The 20,910-nt window shown below is 39.7% G+C and overlaps 2 protein-coding genes across 3 annotated transcripts in view; both read right to left on the minus strand.

Moving 5' to 3' along the window:
• Positions 1-8,549, minus strand: gtf2a1 (general transcription factor IIA, 1). 2 transcript variants are annotated; one of them, XM_088404027.1, is made up of 10 exons: positions 8,341-8,549; positions 5,973-6,074; positions 5,702-5,897; positions 5,546-5,610; positions 4,527-4,602; positions 4,315-4,439; positions 3,332-3,436; positions 2,575-2,844; positions 2,422-2,511; positions 1-1,593 (listed from the first exon to the last, which is right to left on the minus strand). In XM_088404027.1, the coding sequence occupies exons 1-10, from the start codon at positions 8,368-8,370 to the stop codon at positions 1,486-1,488; spliced, it is 1,167 nt and encodes a 388-aa protein (XP_088260153.1). In that variant the 5' UTR covers positions 8,371-8,549; the 3' UTR covers positions 1-1,485. The 2 variants fall into 2 exon arrangements, with proteins under 2 accessions (XP_088260153.1, XP_088260152.1); XM_088404026.1 differs by having other exon boundaries at positions 5,693-5,897.
• Positions 8,550-10,194: 1,645 nt separating this feature from the next.
• Positions 10,195-20,910, minus strand: part of ches1 (checkpoint suppressor 1) — a 74,678-nt gene continuing 63,962 nt past the window's right edge. Inside the window, exons 5-6 of the mRNA XM_088404015.1 lie at positions 16,624-16,732; positions 10,195-15,335 (exon numbers count right to left, since the gene is read on the minus strand). Of these exons, the coding sequence (XP_088260141.1) occupies positions 14,780-15,335; positions 16,624-16,732 (665 nt within the window). The 3' untranslated portion in view covers positions 10,195-14,779. The remainder of the gene's footprint in view (positions 15,336-16,623; positions 16,733-20,910) is intronic.

Consider the following 20,910-nt stretch of genomic DNA (forward strand, 5'->3'; position numbering starts at 1 on the left):
TTTGGTCAAAGGTAATTTATAAAATGTTTTATTGAACAATACATTTCAACAGCTATTAGAAGTCACGACAGAGCAAAGGTGAACATTTCTCGCGAACCCTTCTTTCGGAGAAGAAGAAGAAAAGCAGGAGTACAAATCAAAAAGGCACACTCAACATTGAAGTACAGTATGTGGGAACATCCACGACTCTCCTCTACGAGCCGTAATTCACAAAGAGCTACCGAACAAAATCAATGACGTGAATTTTTGCAAAATTTTGCGCACTGCCAAAATGCCGAAAAACATCAAGTTTGCTCACAAGTACACAGAAATAAGAACATTGTCTCGCTTCCTTCTGAAGGTTGTTGTGTATTCACAATCAAAAATGGGTGGAGCCTACTAACCAGTCAGCTGACGCGGAAGCCCCTCCCGGAAAACGTGTATTTTTAAACTTCCGCAAAAGCTCACTAAAAACATCTCCAAATTTGAAAACGTTTTAAAAGTCAAGACTTAAAAAAAAAAAAAAAAAGAACATCCACGGTGATTGGAAACAAATGTCACACAAGCTAATTTCAGCCAACAAAAAAAAAAACAAAGGAACACTTAATTTTGATTATAAGAGCACAATCTGGTGCGGGTCGGAAAACAAAAAATAAATTTTGTCGATAAATAGTAAATTGCATCACTGACGGGTTTTCGGAGGGGGCAGTGATGCAATTGACAAACGCACATGCTGATTGGATGAACTCGACTGTTTTTAGCACACGCACGCTTATCCAAAAAAAAAATAAAAAAAAATGGAGGCTGCAGAGAAGTCACTTTTTTAAAACGGGACAGATACAATTATTCAGCCATGGCTCTGCTTCTATTTTGCTTTGTGGAATGACGTTACAAAAAAAAAAAAAAGACAAAAAGGGGAAAGAAGATTTGGAATCATTACAGGATTTTAAAATAATGCCTTTATACAGGTATAAATTATTTTAAGTTACTTTTACCTTCCTTGTTATAACCCTTCGATTTAAAAGAAACTTTTTAAAGAAGAACAGGCTACGCTCCGAGTGCCGTATTTTTCCAAAGCGGACTGGAGAAATTCCCAAGAAGGAAGAAAAAGAGAGGCCAAAAGTGAATTCTGGCGGATGTGAAGGCAACAACGTTAGGCGCGGACAAGCCGAAGCCGCCCAACGGCGCGCTTTGGGCGTCGGCGCCGCTGTGGTCCTCTGACACGTGCGTCTCGTGAAATGAAAGGGTGGGCGTTCGCTCGGGGGAGAAAATCTAAAAGGATGAGAAACAAAAAGGAGGGCAGGTGTTTCCTTTCCGCGAGGGTTTCTCATCCCGCGAGGCTGGCTCGCCGAGTGCGGTAAAGGACCGCGGCGCTCCTTACTCGGGAGTTCTTAAAAGACTTGGACACGCGTCCCGCAATCAGATCCAGTCACGGGATATGGAAGGATATTGATTATTGTCCATGAACTGGATAGGAGGAGTGAGAGAGTTCCTGCTCCTGTGGCTTCACCATTCGGCATCCCCGATGGCTTTGGAGAAGACGTAATCTCTCCCGTTCAGATTCATGATCCCGTCCTTCAGGTGGAATTTCCATTTGTTCTTACTTCTGTGAATCTGAGGAGTGAGTCGGGAGAGGTTGATGAGCGTCCCGACTGCGGGGTGGGGCCCGAGGGGGCGTGTCAAGTGTAGTATTGGGTAGTATTCCACGCATTAGCGTTCTTCTTGGTTTTCAATTGTTCTTAGCAAGTGGTCTTATTTTTAAGACAAGGACATTCTTGTCGTCCAGGTAGGCTTCAAAGAGGCTTGTTGAGTCAACTTTGCAAGCACTAGTGATAGCGTATCGCTTTACTGCACTGCGTAATGTCCAATGTGAGGCACACTAGACTTTTAAAAAAAGCGCTTAAATCATGTGATACACTTTCATAATAACTTTGAATGTTGTCACTTGTAAGCCTTAAAATTATACAGAAAGCAAGTTTGTTTGACTAGCATACATTTTTGTTTTTGATGAAAAATGAGCACTTCAGTTCGCCTTTTTGAAACGGCGTTACGACTTCTTGTAATAAAAATGCACAGAGGGCACGCTAAGCGTTGAAACTTCATTTCAATTGGCAAAACTTCATCCAATCATCTGCCAGAAGTGGGCGGCAACAAATAATTCTGAATATTTATTACTTTAGATACGCTAACATTCCCTGTCCTCGATTATGATGCTTTTAATTCATTTCAAAGAGACAGCTTGTTGCAATTTTGCAAGCGGCCAATCATATTCTGCTCCTTTTAAACGTTTCCTTTGGTAAACTAAGCAGAAATCATTATCATCAAAATCCTCGCCATCCAAATATGTAAACTGCCAGCCCATTCATAAAAACATTCCTGTACTAATACTATATGTACTGTTCAAATTAATACAATTTAACAGTCAAAACCCCGATGACTCACCTTGTCATACTGGCACACAACTACATTCTCTGTGTCAAACAGTCCGTCGTCTTCCGCGTCACTGACATCGTCGCCGCTGTTCAGTGACTCCTAAAAAAAAACAAAAAAACAAATAAGCAACGGGCAATGACCAAAGTAACTCAAAAGACGCACCTCCTTCACTTGATCATCCTCCCCCCCGTCCTTGTCTTTCTCCTCTTCCATGTCCTCGTCGTACTCCTCTTCATCTTCCTCGTCTTCATCGGATGAGGTGTCTCCGGCGCCGTCCACCTGCAGCATCATGGGGGGCTGGGGTTGACCCGGGGCCGTCTGCTGAGCCTGGGGCGGGACCTGGGCCTGTGGCACTGCGGCGCCCTGCGCCTGCTGGACCTGCACCTGCGTTGCTTGACCAGGCTGAGGCGCCATGGCGGCGGCCTGCGTCACCTAATGGGCCGGGGACACAAGATGAGGATGACGGCCATTAAACCCCCCACGATTTTGATACATGACACGATTTGTCTTTGCAATAGAGCTGCAACTATTGACTATTTCAATAATCAATTCATCTTGTCAAATATTTTTCCAATGAATCAGTTAATTTCAGTTATATGCCCCATAGCGATCCTTGTTTCGGTGCTCACCCCTCCGTGGTTTCAATCACCAGTTTGTTCCCTATATATGTATGAAATCTTCTTAACCCCAGCCTTTTTACTGTTTAGTTTTAGACATTTTGGGGTTTTAAAATGATTAACGGATTATCAAAAAACAATCATCTATTACTTTGACTGTCCATTATTGCACCAACACTTTTTGTATTATTGCCAGATGATGCATGATGATATGAAAATATAACCCTGTATAATATAACCTAAGATGGTCCCTGAATGAACAGGGAAGGAAAAAAATGTCTACTTTTCGCTTGCTTACTTACTTGTGTGTTGCCTGGGACTTTATTTCCAGGTGCAAGGACAATCTGCGGCTGCTGGATGATGACTCCTGTTTGCTGAGGCAGGCCTCCTTGTAGTGGAGCCAAGACCTGCAAGTCGGGTCAATAAAATCAATACAAGAATTGAGTTGCATACACAGTACTCTAGCCTGTCAAATATTCATCTTCAGAATTGTTTTCCGTGGAACGAAAATTATGGACCATAAACTGCAACTTTTTTCTCAAGAGCACTGCGGTTTATTATCCAGTGGCATATCTGCTGTACTCGTACTAGCCGCCAGGGGGCAATGCAGCGATAAAGCGAATGTGTGTTCAAGGTGTTTCTTTATGGAACAACATCATATTGAGGATTTATATGTGTATGCAGCCTACATTATGTTTTATTTTATTTTTTTAAATATGTCTCTTAATTGCTTATCAACATTGTCTTTGTTTTTTTTTTAATCTCTTTATTGTTTAACCTCATATATCTATGTATCTGTATTTTTAAGTAATGGACCCCAGGAATATTAGTTACCTCTTTACTAATGGGGATTCATACAATATTTAATAGATTTGAAAAGATGTGAATACATGGCTGTGTTCAAAAATAATTTTCAAAAAATAGTATTAAAAATAGTGTTAAAATATAAAAATTATACATATATATGAATAAACTGTAATGTATGTGTCAGTATTGATTTTGAGTTTGAACTGCTATTTTAGGAAGTTAGGCAGGTATTAAAAAGAGTTTTAAATAAATAAACTAGAGTTTGAACTGCTATTTTAGGATGTTAGACAGTTAATAAAAAGCGTTTTGAATAAATAAACTATCTTTTGTTATGACCTGCAGCTTATAGATCGGTGCGGCTCATTGGTAACAAAACAGATTTTTGCTCATTTTTTTTGCTGCTGCGGTTTATAGTCCAAAATGTACATATTTTCATTTTTCTCAATTTGTATTGGAACTGGGCCTTGGCGTGACCAACCTGCTGAATGACTGGCGCCTGCACCGAGCCAGGTTGCATCTGCTGCTGCAGAAGGATGGGCTGCGGCGGCTGCTGGATGATGTACTGAGCGCCGTTGGGTGTGCGCAAAACTTGCACAAACTGACCTGTGGAAACATAACATAGCAAGACGGTTAAAAAGAATGCTGATGCGGTTTTAAAGTACATGAAAACATTGGAGGTACGGCACGTACCGGAACTGGTAATGAGCTGTGGGTACGGTGTGACGCCGGTCGGCAGAGCGAGAGCCGCTTGTGTGGCTGCGGCGCTCTGTGGGAACAATTCAGCATAAGAGTAACAGTTAGGATACTATCACATGAATTATCTTTTGTTTTTGAAGAAGATGCCAATTTTTGGCAGGAAAAAATATTCATTGATGACGTAAAATTGTAATGGATAAAATGACACTGGGATTTCACTGGCTAGTCAGTACTTGCAGGCTTGCCTAGTAAATATTCCTTGTCAAAAGCAGGTAACAACTCAAAATGGTGTTTCACAAAAAAAAAAAAAAAATCATAAGGATGTTCGAGACCATTTTCGTTATTGTCATCTGGCTTTTTATTTTTGACTGATGTTTGAAGGGCCATAATCATCAATCAAATCCACTGTTTTGACTTTTTTGTTCCTAAATGTTATCCTTAAATTGCAAAAAAGGTATAAAAACCCAACTAAAATAAAGTAAGTAGTTTACTTTCATACCGAAAGTAATAATTTCCTTTCAGATGTTTAGTACTTGAAGTAATGAATTACAAACTCCAAAATAATTGATCACTTTAGTACTTTGGAAGCCAAATCAGAGGTGTCCCAACTAAGGCCATTTGCGGCCCGCCACTCACTTGTTAGTGGCCTGTGGCATATCCTTAAAAGGACATTTTGACATGGCCTGCAGTGCTATTTTTTTTTTTTTTTTTAATGTATGAATGTTGAAAAAAATTAAAAAAAAAAAAAAAGAATAAATAAAACAATGTATAAAATATAAATAAGTACCTGTAACTGAATGTTAAAACTATGGTTTGGGATTAAATTTGGCTAATTGTTGGCAAAAATGTAAAAATTAGAAGATTCATACCACCTTTCGAAATAATGAGCAAATTTAGCTGGCTCTTCTCTTACTTTGCAAAGATAAAAAATGAGAAGGTAGCACAATAAAGGGTGTGTATTTTTCATACTTTTGCTTGATTGTCATCGGTCAACTTGCGTGTTTACTACTTGCCATTCCCGTTGTTGTCATATGCTGTAGAATCTTGGAATCTGGTACAATGACTTGCTGCTGGGGAGCTGGAAAGAGACAAATATTTTTATGGAGTAAAGCCATTAGGTAACGCCACGTGAATTTGCTTTGTCATTTAAGGAAACATACTCGTCCGACCTTGCTGCTGCTGGGGAGGAAGGATGACTTGCTGGGCCTGTGCCGGCTGTGCCACCTGTTGGCCCGGTTGAACCTGCTGCTGCTGCGCTGGCTGCTGTTGTTGCTGCTGCTGTTGCTGCACGGCCTGCAGGGCTGCCTGGTCCTCAGTATGGAAACCCTCCACTGCCTTGGATTGCAACAGTTTGCTCTCCCATAGCTACAAAAAAAGACAACACGGAAATCAATTTTTACGTAATGGAGTCGTTAAAGCGGACCGCAATATACCAGTTACCGTTTTCAGCTCCAGAAGAACTTGTTCATCCACGCCCTCATCCAGGAACAACTCTCGCACCTCGTTGATCACGTCTTCAATCACAGTCTTGTACAGTTTAGGCTACAAGAAAGCAAAACAAGTATTTACTCATCGACCGGGCCATTCCGTTTTATGACGGACAGAAGAAAAGCTGTTACAATTTCAATTGTTATAATAAATGTATATCGGCCTACTTAATGCACAATCTTTTTTTTTAATTAGTTAGCAACTTGACGTTTCAAGCTAGAGAACCACTTTGGATTTCCTCCAGTACCAACTTATTAGTGGATATTTTAGTAATGAGTGCAAAGCTGTGCTATTCATTTTTATTTATTAAACAATGGAAGCATATTTGTCATGACAGCTCTACAGGGCTCTGAAGGTCACCTCTACAACAATGAAAGGATGCAAGGGCCAATTCAAAATTCTTCAAAATTTATTTCTAAGAGATGCAGCATTCCATCAAGCAAGCAATTATGCATTGTTTCTATTTTTTTAAAGGCGATACGTTTATAATTTTTCAAGATTTTGCCTCGCCAACGAACCTATATTCTTCTGGCTTACTCCACCACTGCACTGAACAGCAGCCAAATCCCTTAGACTGAAAAAATTTCCAACACCTAGTTCAGTTTTTGTTCACTCTAACAATTTTTTAATTCTAAAAATTTAATATCTGCATTTATCACAATGTTTTGATATTTTAGTCACAACTTGTTTCTTTGTGAATCTAAACCTTTACAGTATGTATTACACGACTAATAATGAAACATATTTGTCATCTTTATCACTCTGCCCTACAACCACCACCATATATTTATTATAAATGTCAATTTTAATAATCCGTCAGGAGCCACTGAAAAATGGACAGTGGGCTGCAAATCGCCCTCGGACCATAGTTTGTCTTAGAAGGTTAAATATTAACGCATTTTCAAGCTCTTGAGTAACAATGGTGTCAATGAAGTGCTGACAACTCAAGTCTGCAAAATGGCCGCATATATAAATTAGACTGCAATGCAAAACAGGAAAAGAGGCGACACTCGAAAACAAAACCAAAAACTCTACTTTGTCTGCTGCTCCTCCCCCATTTTACGTAGCCCTGGTGATTAGCTTAAATGTCAATTTGTCACTAAAAACTACATGGCGGGCTGCAAAATGGCTCTAGCTCCTTAGTTTGGACACCAATGCCTTAAAGTGTTACTAACACATAAACAACGTTCAGCGTTTGCTTTTGTTTTCACGCTCTTTTGAGTAACAACGTATTTGCTGATTTAAAAAAAAGAAATCTTTGTCACGTATCTATAGGACCTCTTTGTTTCCTATTTTAGGCAGCAAAGTGCTGACGGACGACTCAAGTCCGCAAAATGGCCGCAGTGTGCCTGCAAAGCAAAACAGGAAATAGCCCAACGAGGCCAGAACCGAGAACGTTGCACGCCCGTCGGAACTCTCCTTCCCTTCCCCTCGTCCCGGGGCTGCTCCTCCACTATTTAAAGCCGACTGCCGTTTATAAGCTTGGTCGGTGACGTAACGCCGTGTAGCACCTTCCCATCCCGGCCAGTCTATATAGAGAGCCAATATGGCGGTATAAAACCAAGCGGCAGCGAGGGAGGAGGGACACAAGCCGGGGAAGAGACGGGAGACATGGAAGCCATTTTACGGAGCAGCTCGACTACGTTGTCGTCGCTCGATTATCGTTCGAAATGATCATTTTGAACCAGGCGGGGTAGATGATCGATGGAATTTGGATTATTTGCGTTGCAAGTGGGTTTTGGGGCCAGTTTTGTCGCTTTCAAGTCGTGGAATGGTGGACAAGTCGTGATGCAGCAAAGGGAACGTTGCTGTCGCGAATTTCGCCTACTTTATTTCATCACAAAGAATTCGAATTGCTTTCGCGGTGTTTATGCAAGGTGCTTTGCGTACATTTACGAAACTAAAACGGTCCATTCTTTTTTTTTTTTTTTAAATCGCTGCTTACCTCGTGTTGACGTCAAAATAAGCACGCGACTACACACACGAATACAATGTGGGTGATTTTTTTTTTTCATTAAATCGGTCACCAAAAAACGGAAGAAAAGCAACACAACACGAATTAAACATGTCACAAATCATTCGAATTCAACTCCTAATTTAGAGTCGACATTTTCTTTTGGGGTGGCATAACACATTTCACCATTAACAAGTATGGATAGTGGATTCAAATTGATTGACGCCAAATTTTCATTTGTGTGATCCTGGAATCGTGTGTAAATAATAAACTAATGTGATTCCATTTTTTAGAAAAGTGTTCAACAGTTTTCCATTAACTTTACCCCCATTTCCCCCGTTGACAATCCTTGAGATTGATCCTTACCACTGGGTTCGAGTTAGCCGAGCTCGCCATTATACGCGCAGTCTAAAAACCACACGGAAATGGGCGAGGAAAAAAAAAAAAGCCAAAAAAAGACTTAAAACAACTGGGAACGATATTCTAAAACAGCCGGCATTACTTTTGTAAATAAAACAGTCTTGGCGGTCTTATTTACAATCCCGGGCTGCGAGTCCCCAGCCGTCCACCGTCCGTCGTTGTTCTGCTTTATATACTGAGCGAAGGAGCTGCGAGTGCGCGAGACATAGGGCAGGGTCAAGCTGGTAATATCGCGAGATTCCAAGCGGAAATGACATTTTATTTGAAGAGCATCTTGGGAAAAGTAGTTTAACTTACCAATTACGCTGCAATGGCTCTGCAGAGCTGCTGTGTTGTGGTGACGCAAGACTACCGCAAGAGGGTGGTCACGCTCCGTGTTACCTTTTTTTAAACAAGCTCACAGCACGTCGTCTTTTTGAAATTTCAAAACACACACGATCCCCAATCCAATCACTTTAGGATGCACCTATTTTCTCAAACCAGGGAGGTGTGAGTGAGCCATGCATTTAATCAAATATGCACTTGTCCTGATCACCGATGGGATCCCTCCAGTAACGATAAAGCTTTGCAATAAATGAGAAGTGACGAGAATGCAGCTCTGCTTCCGTCTCCATGGAAACGTGCCTCACTGGTCATTGTGTGGCTGTGGATGATATATACCAGAGACATACAACTCAGTCTGCATCCGCTGCGCTCCCATAGTCCAACACACAAGTTGTTTAAATGACAAAATATACAGAACTACCCGTTTAAAAAGTGCTATCGAGGTAGTTGCTGTTAAAACAGTGTAATTAAGATATTTAGCTTGTGTGAGTGTAACTTTCCAGACAAGAAATTTAACTTGTTCACTGCATATGTGTAATAATAAATCCCTCGCTGGATGATTGCATCCAAAACTGAAAAGACGGTGTCGGAATCTCGTGTCTCCTCCTCAAAGTGAGATGTGATTAAATAGAATGGAAGCCAATTGAGTCCCACTCTTAGTAACTGATGATGCCCTCTAAGAGTCTTGTGGGTGCACCCCCCCCCCCCCCCCCCCAACCCATCTTGCTTTAGTTGCATAGCAACAGGGAAACTGCATGCTCCAGTTGTGTTGATGGTGGGAGCTTGCCGCACACATTGAGGCGCTGGATGGAGATTAGGCCCATCTCAGCTTCAATTATGAATGGACTTCCAACACCACATGGCTCAGGAATTCCCCCCCCCCCCCCCCCCCATGCCCCCTCAGATAGATAAGGCGTTGACCATCGCCTTGGTATAGCCTTTAACTGCTTTGCCTAAAGGGAGAGCTAAGTTTGATCTTTAATCATACGTATTGAACTAACATGATTAGAGGACGTAAATGAATAATTAACTGTCTGAGGAGGCACAGTTATGGTAAGACCCTTGTTGATGGGAATGTGTGAGGTTAATGATTTGAGGTCAGCTTTGAATAGACAATCAAAGACCCTCGGGTTTTCATCCAGATTTGCTTGTTGCGTCTATATATATATATATATATATATATATATATATATATATATATATATATATATATATATACACACACACATGTACAAATATGCTGTATCTATAAGTATATACTGTATAGACATACAATATTAAAATATGTATATGTGCATAAAAAAGACATACTGACACACACACACATATATAAATATAAATATATATATATATATATATATATATATATAGAGAGAGAGAGAGAGACAATATTAACGTGTACATATATACTGTATCTACATGCATATATAGACATACAATTTATTAATATTCAATATTCAAGAGATTTCTGTCAGATCCACGCCCCCCCCAAGAAAACAGCACAACCAGAACCTCTGCAACTTGGATTTTTTTTTTTTTATTATTGCAACCAACTGGAAGACAATACATCACATAAACATCATTGCAGTTTCTCAGAAAATGGAAAACAAAATAAAACAACATTTATATATATTTTTTTTGTCACGGTATTGGACAACGTTGATATTTACATGTAGTGATGGAACAGCTCTGGAACTCATTCTTTGGCAATATGATTGCACAATAAGGAGGAGGAAGAAGAGGGAATTGAACATTTACTGAAAACCCAACACACCCGGGCGTACTCCGCGTCACGTCTCGCCGATCGATAACCCTTTTGCATTTTTTGACATCGCTAACCTATGGCTTTCCAATACTCATCAAATAGAATGGCAGCAAAAAGCAAAAGAAATTGGCAACTTTGAAACTTCTTTGAAGCATCTTTCCGCTTGAAGAAATACTATTTGCTTATTCAGGAGTTCCTGATCGCAAATAAGCAAGACATAGGATTTTTTAATAATTTTTTTTTTTAAAGCCACGTATCCTGACATGCCTCCTAGCGAAGCGACATGACATTTGGCAGCACGTGAGTGGGTTGTTTCTGTAAATACGGCGGAGGGCCTGACCTCACACAGATATCGCACAAGAGACAGGTGGCACATAACAAGACACTGTCTGGCTGTCTCCTTTTAGCCTTTTTTTTTTTTAATGTCAGCATGGATACCATACAAAATGCAAAAAAAAAAAAAAAAATCCGGCGATGCATGCTACAGTTGGTAAAAGGATTTTACCAGAGTGAATGGGACATGCATACGTTTCAGATACTTGGCTCACTGCTGGAGTGCCTGTTTGTACTTTAGCTTCCAAGCAAATAGAGCCACGTTGGAAGGCAAAGCAGAAACGGTGGCGCAATATCAAAATGGCTTAAGAATGAAAGGACGTCGGCGCTCGCTCCTGCTTTTTCAGTACTCAATTAAGTCCTTCTTTCATTCGCAGCTGGAAGAGATAACCTGAACCACCTCCGAAGCTAGCGGAAATTAGCTTACCTATTGCAACTTAGAAGGTAGATCGGAAAAAATAATCATAACAAATTGGGCTGCTTATTACTGCTTGAAATGGATATTTCAATTAAGGATGGGCATGACAATTGAAATATTGATTTTATTTTATTTTTTTTTTGCATTTTAGTTAAAACCTCTGAAGCATATTAGGATGCACTACATTGAAACGATGCTATCAATTATTATTAGCTCTTCTACAGCCATTGACCGCTATAGATGTCAAAAATCCATTTTCACCAGACTGGGAGTGAATATGTTAATAAATTAACTTTTTTCACAGTCATGGACAGCTACATAAAGTAAAAACAACAACAACAACAACAACAAATTTAACTGTGCTGGCAGTGAATGAGTTAACTACTAGGCCCAAGGTCCATTTGTACTTGGGCTCCCTCTAGCGGTACTGGAAAAAATTACTTGTTCTCACTGCTCTCATTCCAATTTTGGAGAAATCCAAACATATTTATATATGCATATAACATTATATTTATTTATTACATCGAATTCACATTAAATTGAAGTGCAATTACTAACATTTATTTTCTCTAATTTCTATGTAACTTGATAATATTTAGAGTTAATATTTTATTTTCCTATAAGTTGCAGCTTCAAATCTTGCATAATGTTATGGTGGCTGACTACAATATTGCAAATGCTTTCAAGGATGAGCATATGAATAAATATTTCAGCCAACTACTCTACTGCAGTTTTACTTTGGTCATGGCTATTTTTTTTTTAATTTCTTTAGCCAGTAGTTGGTCTATGAGCTCACGAATTGCCAACCCAGTAAAAATGGATTTTTCACTTCAACGGCCATCAATGGCAGTTAAATGGTTAAGTTTGAGGACCGTAAGTTTACTCAAAGCGAGAAATGTTGAAATCATTATTAATATACCACTTTGGTCTAAACGTTATTGTAAAATGCCCATGCCTAATTTGAAAAAATAAACCTAACATAATACTTTGGTCAAATTTGCAAACGTTTATTGGCTTTAACCTTAAAATAGCAAAACTCTGATATTAAAAAAAAAAAAAAAACTGCCATTTTTGTCATATAGAGTTGATAACACTGTATTGAGAAAAAAAACCAGCCGAGTCCCGAATGCCTGTGCGAAAAACATTGCTGTACTTCTTTGAGTACAGTATGTCCTCCAGCATATTCATTTGTGTCCATTGTTGTGTCCATTATGTCTCAGCAAGACAGCATACATCCCATACATGAGACATAATTGGAATTGCCAGGATGTCCTCTACTGAGGACACTAGGACTTATTAGGATAGCTTCTAGGGATGGGACAAGATTTTGGACGATGAGATATCACAAGATTAAAATAAGATTTCCCGTCAACTTTTATTTAAGGTGCCTGTTGTCCATTTTGAGCACAGCCTCCAGCTAAAATTAGCCGCTAGCTAGCAGCGCTCGAGTACCCCCGAGAAAAGTCAGTTAAATTTACGCAAATCAAGTTGCCCAAGTTGCCGTTCCTACTGATCAATTTTCAACAAGTAAATTGTGCCGTTTCAATCGGTAACATTGATTTTTTTTTGGTTGCTTTTGCTAAGTGTCTCTCCTGTTTTTGTTTCCATTTGCTAGCTTGTTCATTTTCTTGCCGTCTTCTTAATCAGTAGAAAACTTTGAAAAGTGGAAAATTGACATATTTACATTTATTTTAATTACAAATTTTGCTAAAATCTCATCTCATGGACTCAACCGTGTCCTGTGGTGCTGATGTCCTGTCCCGTCCTTAGTAGCCCCAATGAGTCCAAAGCTATTGACCAAAAACAAATGTCCACTCCTGTGGACACAACTGAAAACGCTGACTCTCAGTTTTCTATTATTCCTCTCTAAGAGCCTTTTGGACATTTGTTTTTTTTTTTTAGGACATCGACGTCCACCTGTTTGGTACATTTAAATGGAGCGATGCTGATGTAAAAGATACACACACACACAGAGGGTAAAAAAAAAAAGAATACTGTGTCCACACATGTCCGAGACATGAGAAGGCAGTCACACACACACACATACGCCACAGATGCGTTGCGGAGTAACACTGATGACCAAAAAAGTCCTAAACCGAAGACAAGAAGCCAACGTTTGGAGGCGGCGCCCTCGGGCCTCGAGTTGCAGAGTTTACGTCCCCACGTTGCTCCCTGAAGGTATGTCTTTGAAAGCCCGCTCAAGAACCCAAAAAAAGGATTCAAATAAACGCAGGAGAGGGGGTGGGACCAAAAAAAAAACAAATCCAATAAAGTCACGGGTATAAGAATTGGCGCAAAAGAATTTTTTTTTCTTTCCTCTAGGATCAAGGTTTATATGAAAATAAGTCATGCTTCATGCTAAATACATCGTTTATCTTACACGTTTCTTTGAATAAAAAAGATTTGCTTTTTATCTTATTTACAAGCACCCATGCAATATAACTGAGAAAGTCCTGCAGGTCAAATTGCTTCAATTAAGAAAGGAAAAAAGAAAAATAAAATAAAATATTTTCTAACTTTTTACAGAGTCGCCTGCGCGGGACAAATTGCTTATATCTTGATGAGGAGGAGGAAACGGACACAAACGTAAACAAAGTTTGTGTGTAGAGTTCTTGGACCTTGTCCAAAAAAAAAAAAAATGACGATGGTAGCCGAGGGAAGCTACAATGTCTTTTCCAGGTGTCTCGAGACAGGAAGTACTGGGTCAAGTTTGGGAGACGTTTACATGATGCAACAACAACAAGAAAATGAAAGGAGATATTGCCTCACACCCGGCACACTATCCGTATCTATGGTGACAAACATGAGAGCTATTTTTTTTTTCAATATTTTAATAGATCTATTCTGAAATACTATGAGTGCTCTTGGAAATAAACCATGTTGCTTTTCTATAAGTGGCATAAAATAATATCAAGTGCATGAGAATATATCACATTGGGTTTTACAATTTTGACACTTTGTCAAGCTTAACTACCAATGGGTTTGTTTTTTTTCCCCGTTTTTTTTTTTTTGTCAGCTGTCATATTGGCTACATGAAGCAACCTGGTCACTTCTCTTTGGCACAGTCTCACATTTGTGCTCGCGGATGTAGGAGAGTGATGCGAGAGAGGGGGGGCCCCCCCCCCCCTTTCCTCCCCCCCTCCCCCGCCCGAGTTTCATAGGCTCTGCCGCCTTTGCTGGCATCACTGCGAGATTGCTACAGGTTACAAACAAACAAATATGCAAGACAAACAGCCATGTTCTCTCCTTGTAATATTTTTTTTTCCTTATTTCCAAACGAACGCTGTACTATGGCTTTCATCCCCTTTGAAACGACAACGAAAAACAAGAAAAAGACACATGAGAAGTACCCATTAGTGTTTGTGAACATGTAGGAAAACATAGATTTTTGATATTGCCACAAATAAGTAGGATTCACCTAATGCCCTGCAGATAAGATAGAGGGAGATGAGACGTGTCCGTCCAGACTAAAACAAGTCACCTGTTGATCTATTTGTGTGTCGTACAGTGTGCGTGTGCGCGTGCGATTCGGTACCGTGCGCCGTTTAGTTTCTCAGGGCCTCTTTCTGCTCTTTCTGGCCCTTGGCGCTGCGGTTTGTGATGTTGTTGAGGCAGGCTCGGACCCCGGCCAGGTGGAGCAGCGAGCCGGCCGCCTCCTTCATCTCCTCGTCGTCGCTCTCCGGCGGCTTCTCCACCGCGCGCCGTTTCTTCAGCGGCAGCGTGTCGCTAATGCCCCGGGCTCGGTTTTTGGTCCACGCCAAGCTGCTTCCCGCCGGGGTCCCGGGTCCCGCCCCCAAGCTCCGTCTCTGTCCGCGCAGGGGTTGCTGGGAAAGGTAGGCGGCGGCGGCGGCGGCCGCGCCGGCGTGGGGATCCAGCGGGATCTCCCGGGGCTCGGGTTTGATGTCGGATTGGATCTCCACCGCGATGATGTCGTCGTCGCCCGTCGGAGACGAGGGGGCCGTGGCCTGGGAGGGGCCCAGCCTGCTGGGGGATTTGGCGGTGCTGTAAGTGTGGTCTTCCTGAAGGTCCTCGGCGCAGGGCGGAGGCGAGTAGCGGGAAGGGCTGTCCTGGCCTCGTTTCAGGTAGTCCCCTATGGACGATCTGCGGAAAAGGGGGCGACGTGAAAAAGCGCTTCTCGGATGGGGCTGCCGATGTGAGCTTTGAACCCTCCTGTTATGTCGTGGGTCGAACTGACCCATTTGAACGTTAAAATAAATGTTCAATGTAGCTTCAGTCCATTAAAATGACATTTGTTTGCATTTCTTGGATAATTAAACAAAACCCGGGTCAGAATGACCCGAGAATATCTTTGCTGTGAAGTGGAGGGGGCGAATCAGGAGATTTGCAGGACTACATCTAAAAAAAGTTTCTGAAATTTTCAAAATAAATCTCCACATTACCCCGGGTCAAATTGACCCATGATGTCATTACTATTCAAGTGTGGTTAATGTACCACCAGAGTATACTTTAAGTATGGCCTTTGTTTTTGACGCTTTTGGAGAAATGCACACAATTCCGGGTCATAATGACCCAGAGATGTTATTGCCCTCTTTGAGGACAGATACCGATACCGATTAATAGTAGAGGAGGCCGATAACCAATACCTATTACACGTTTTATGCAACTGAGAAAACAAGATGTTAATTTTTTTGTGCAAATGATGTTTTCTTTAGCAGTATAAAACCTAACTGTTTTTCCTGGGCATCTAGCTAACAATGTGTCGATTTCATGATATTTATTCATGAAGTTTACATGTGCTCGGTCAACGAACTTTGGATGGCCCATCAAAGTCCCGAGGCACCGGACCGCCCTTAATGTGGAATCCTGCCATTAGTTTTTAAGCTCAGGCCAAAAACATATTTGTAGTTGCTTTTCCATACATTGTTCATAATTATTTTATTTCAACTTCTCCATCTTTCTTACTCCGATTAGCAAACACGGCAGCGCGCCTCCTTTCCCTTGGACATTTCCTCCTTCCAGAATAAGAACGTTAGAATATTTATATATTATAAGACAAACATGCACTCTCTCAATGATTAAATATTCACTGAATACCTTTAGTGTATAATTAATTCATAATGCAGAGCAGGTCATCGTACTCTTTAGCTCTTATGATGGGTCTGCATGTCCTGGCATGTTCTCAAAGTTCCTGGGTTGGTTTTCTTCCACTAATAAACGCCTTTGTTCGTGCGAATGCGGGACGTTATACAATCACTCGGGTAGAACGTCGGCAAACGTTTTGAGCATGGTCAGAATGACGCAATATGAGGTCACCTGCACCATAAAATAATTATGAGCACCAAGTCTTATTTATGTGACCACCGAGCAGCGATTCTCTATCCGTCAAAATGGAAACTCCTGACTGGCATTAAATATATAGTTGACCCACCTTATGGCAGAGGTTCTGCTCCCTACTGGGCTTACAGGAACAGGTCTTATCACAGGGAAGAGTGCCTGGCTCCTGACACGGGCGCCGTTTTGAATCACACCACGAGGAACTGGTAAAAAAAAAAAAAAAAAAAAAAAAAGACATCATTTGGGTTGCAAACAAACGATGACCTTATATTTCAGACTAAAAGCTGATATGACACAGCAAAAAAAAAAGAATATTTGTCATAGACAGGTCGTAACATCAGATATTTATGCAGAAGGATGGTATATGGAATTTTTTTTAACATTTTTAACTGCCTGCTGACAGCAAAATCCTATCTTCAACAGAATGAAGATGCCTGCATGAGAAAAATCGCATTTCAAACTCAAAATCAATACTTCAACGGTCTACCTTTGATTAATTCATTATTTTATTGAACACATTGCACAGAATTCATATATATATATATATATATATATATATATATATATATATATATATGTATATATATATATATATATATATATATATACAGTATATACACTGCATATAAGCTGCTCTGGACTATAAACTGCAGGGCTCAAATAATGAGAAAAAAGTTGTGACTTTTAGCCTGAATTTTTTGGTAATATATTTGATATTGATAATGTTTCCAGTTATCGATGAATTGACCAGGTTCTAACAAACCCGATCGGATAGCAATAAGAGCTCGCAGCTCAATGAGACCCCGCCAGAGCGCTATTGATGAGCACGGCAAGGTTAAATTGAGCGGGAAAGCGTCATAAATGAGTTAAGGGTACTGTGAATCATTCAATTACCAACGAGCGCTCGGCTCGGCTTAATCTAGCCTGTATCGCGTGCATCAAGTCAAGATGAGAAGTTTTTAATTCAGTCAGTGACCACTTCTTTTCCATACGTCTATTTTTTTCCGGGTGTAAAAAGGGAATTGTAATAAAAACATGCTTCTGTTGTAAAACTGATCATTTAACGCATTTGACAACAGATTTTTTTTTCTAACTCAACTGGGTCTGAGTGTTATTTCTTTGTTTGAAAAAAAAAATGGCGCAAAAACAACCATGAGCATCAGCAAAAGAACAGCATAGCCACAATGAATCATGGCGGTGACAGCATCATGCTTAAGGCTTGTTTTTCTTCAGCTGGAAATGAAGTCTTTAGTCAAGGTGAAGAGACTAATGAACAGTTGCAAATACCAGTCGATTTTGCCACACAGCCTTTATTTATACAGTATATATATATATATATATATATATATATATATATATATATATATATATATATATATATATATATATGGGGAAAAAATTGTGAATTTTTAGCATTTAGCTCACAAAAACGTTTTTGTACTGGTAAATATGTTCAGGCATACTTGTAAGATCAATGCAACAAACAGATTTACTTCCTATTATGCCACGTGGTCCTGGATTGTGCACGTGCTGTAAAGAAAAAAAGCATTTTTTAATTTTTTTTTAGTTTTAACATTACCAATTATTTTTTGAATTAAATTAATATACAATGTTTCGAAATACTTATGGTTTTATTTTGATGTCAATCTAGCGTTTTTCCTCCACAATACTATGAGGGTTTTATAGGAAAACCCCTCACTATTTTTAGCATTTAGCCTATAAGACCATTTGAACATATTCAAAAATATTTTTTAATTACGTTCAAACGTTTCTGCACATATTTTTTCCTATCATGCCATGAAATATTGACGCATGCACAATTTGAAAAAAACTTTTACTATTTTTTTTTTTTATAGTTTGGTCTACATTATACAAATATGATCAAAAAGTTAAGACTATAGAATATCTTTGAGGGTTTCAAAATTTTTTTTCCCCATAGCATGCCCTGCACAAGTCAACACTGTAGCAAAATGGGAGAATTTAGCCACAAAGTACATTTGCATTTACTTGCAAGTACACACAAGTGTTTGTAAATACATTTCCCATAATGCCATGCGTTCCTGACATGCATATAGAAGTGAATAAAAAAATATATATTTATACCATTATGTTTGTTTTTTTACAGTTTTTTTCCAATAACGCCACAGCTTCTGCACATGCGCAGAATGCCCTCCAAAAACAATAAACAGTTCAATAAAACAAGTTCACTTTTGATTAAAAAGGAGGAAACAAATCTCCCGCTCAAACGAAATGACTCCCGCCTGCAAATAGTAATTTTGCTAAGTCATTCTTTGATCAAATAACCGCTAAAAGCATACAACGACCTCTACCCGAAACGCCCGATCTGATCAAAGGGTGCGCGAAGAGCTCACTTGTCAACAAACGATTACATTGGAAGCATCACGGGCGCCAAATATAGAAAGGTTGCGAAAGTGGAAACTTCCTGCAAACGGGACAAACGTTGAGCTGGCGGCACAGCGGACCGCCGTACGGCCGGGATGATGGAACGGCTTTGGAACAAATCCCCGACTGTCCTCGAGTGACCCACAAAAGCTCGGACTCCCAAACCTTTTGAAAATCTGTGTCGAAAGCTCAAGATCCCGCTTCACCGACGCCGCTGATCCAACGCGATGTGTTCCACGCAAGATTTATAGCTCTCGCCCACTTAACGCGGCGTAGCAGTGTAGAAAAGAAAGCGCGCCGCGTGGACTTACGCTTTACCGTTTCAAGGTCGTCACCTGAAGGTGGCGTCAAAATAGCGGGTGGCTCTTTGACACTTTGTGGAGTGGTGTCATGTGCGACAAACGAGAACTGGAGAAAAATAAAAAACAGACTATCGTCATTTTGGAGTTACTGTCTACTTGCATTGGGGGCAAGTGGAGGTGGGACCGCCCAGATTCTGCAGATGGAGCTACACCAACGGCGCTCGGAATTTGACCTCATTCACTGCCATCGACGGCTACGCACGTCCAAAATTCCTTTCAACTGGGCTGACAATCGCTGCCACGTTCAGCTGTGTAATATTTCGGTTATTATTAGAAAAAAAAAAAAAAAAAAAAAAATAATCAATTGGATAATTGGATAATCGAGTAAGAATAAAAAATAATTTTTCATTTCCAAAGCAATGAAAACAGAACATTATAAAATACGGTTTGACGATGATAAATTTCACTTAAATAGCGAACTATTCTATTTAAATTGAAACTGTTTCGAGAAACATTAGTGAGATTAGGGCTGCACGATTATGGCCAAAATAACAATCACGATTATTTTGGTCAATATATAATTACTACTACTAATAATAACCATAATAATAAAAATATTAATAATAATAATAATAAACTTAAATAAATAAATAGAGTAAATAATAAAAACAAAAACTTGGCACACAGGGCAACACAGCTAACTTCCTTGCTGAGTACAAACCAATGAAAAACTTAAGCATACTTAGAACCAAGCACATTATTCACTTTTGAGCAAATTTGGATCAAGTAGCTGTCAAAAAAGTCATTTTTGGTCATTTCAACCCGAATTTATTCAATTTTTTTTGCCAATTTAAAAAAAAAAAAAAAAAATATATATTATATATATATATATATATATATATATATATATATATATATATATATGTGTGTGTTTCAATCCTAGAAATTGGTTAATGACAACAAGTAAGTTGTTCTAAACTCTTCTTTCACTAGCTTATCATGTTTGTATTTTGAAAAAAAAAACCCATAAAACTACTGTACAATCACCCTTCTTTATTAGGAACTGATTTAACAGCAATAAGATTAATGGTTGTAAATAGCATGTTGAGACAATGCTGCCAATTTCCTACCTACCTATCGTTCAGAGCCTCGGCCAAATCCCCAAACCCGAAACCCATCGAGGATTTCTACCATATGTGAAATACTGCGCGCGCTTGTATTTGTAAATCCGAATTTTCCATGACTCAAAGCTGGTGGCTCACCGCGACGCTTTCCTTCCACAGCTGTCATCTCCTTCTCACTCAGTTCACATTTGAAAACGTACCTGCTGTTTGCGCTGTCTGCTGCCCAAGCTTGTTGAAAGGCGCTACAAACACTAAGCCCCCACATCAATACAGCTTTGTTACCTCCACCGGGGGGGTTACTGCATGTTTTCATGGGTTTGTTTGTTGCTTTGTTGCTTGTGGAACTCCCAGTGTACACTTTGTGATATATTAACTGTATTTTTTCTTCTTCTTTTTTTTTTTTTTTTGGAAATGATGCAGCAGTATTGTGCTAGCAACACGGTGCCTTATTGACCGAAAAATGAGATATCTTAATTATTTTGTAAAAAATATACAAGGGCAAGTCTAATATGGATTTTTTTTTATAGAAAAAATATTAAATACCGATTAATC

This window comes from Hippichthys cyanospilos, chromosome 20, assembly GCF_059441005.1.
Source record: "Hippichthys cyanospilos isolate Australia breed blue-spotted pipefish chromosome 20, RoL_Hcya_1.0, whole genome shotgun sequence".
In the NCBI taxonomy this organism is placed as follows: Eukaryota; Metazoa; Chordata; class Actinopteri; order Syngnathiformes; family Syngnathidae; genus Hippichthys; species Hippichthys cyanospilos.

Excerpts from the sequence above, each read along its gene's own strand:
- gtf2a1 (XM_088404026.1), bottom strand. The coding sequence starts at position 8,370 with ATGGCGAGCTCGGCTAACTCGAACCCAGTG. Across the intron at positions 4,440-4,526 it reads ACAGCTCATTACCAGTTCCG|GTCAGTTTGTGCAAGTTTTG; the intron begins GTACGTGCCGTA and ends ATGTTTCCACAG. Across the intron at positions 1,594-2,421 it reads TTGTGTGCCAGTATGACAAG|ATTCACAGAAGTAAGAACAA; the intron begins GTGAGTCATCGG and ends CTCACTCCTCAG.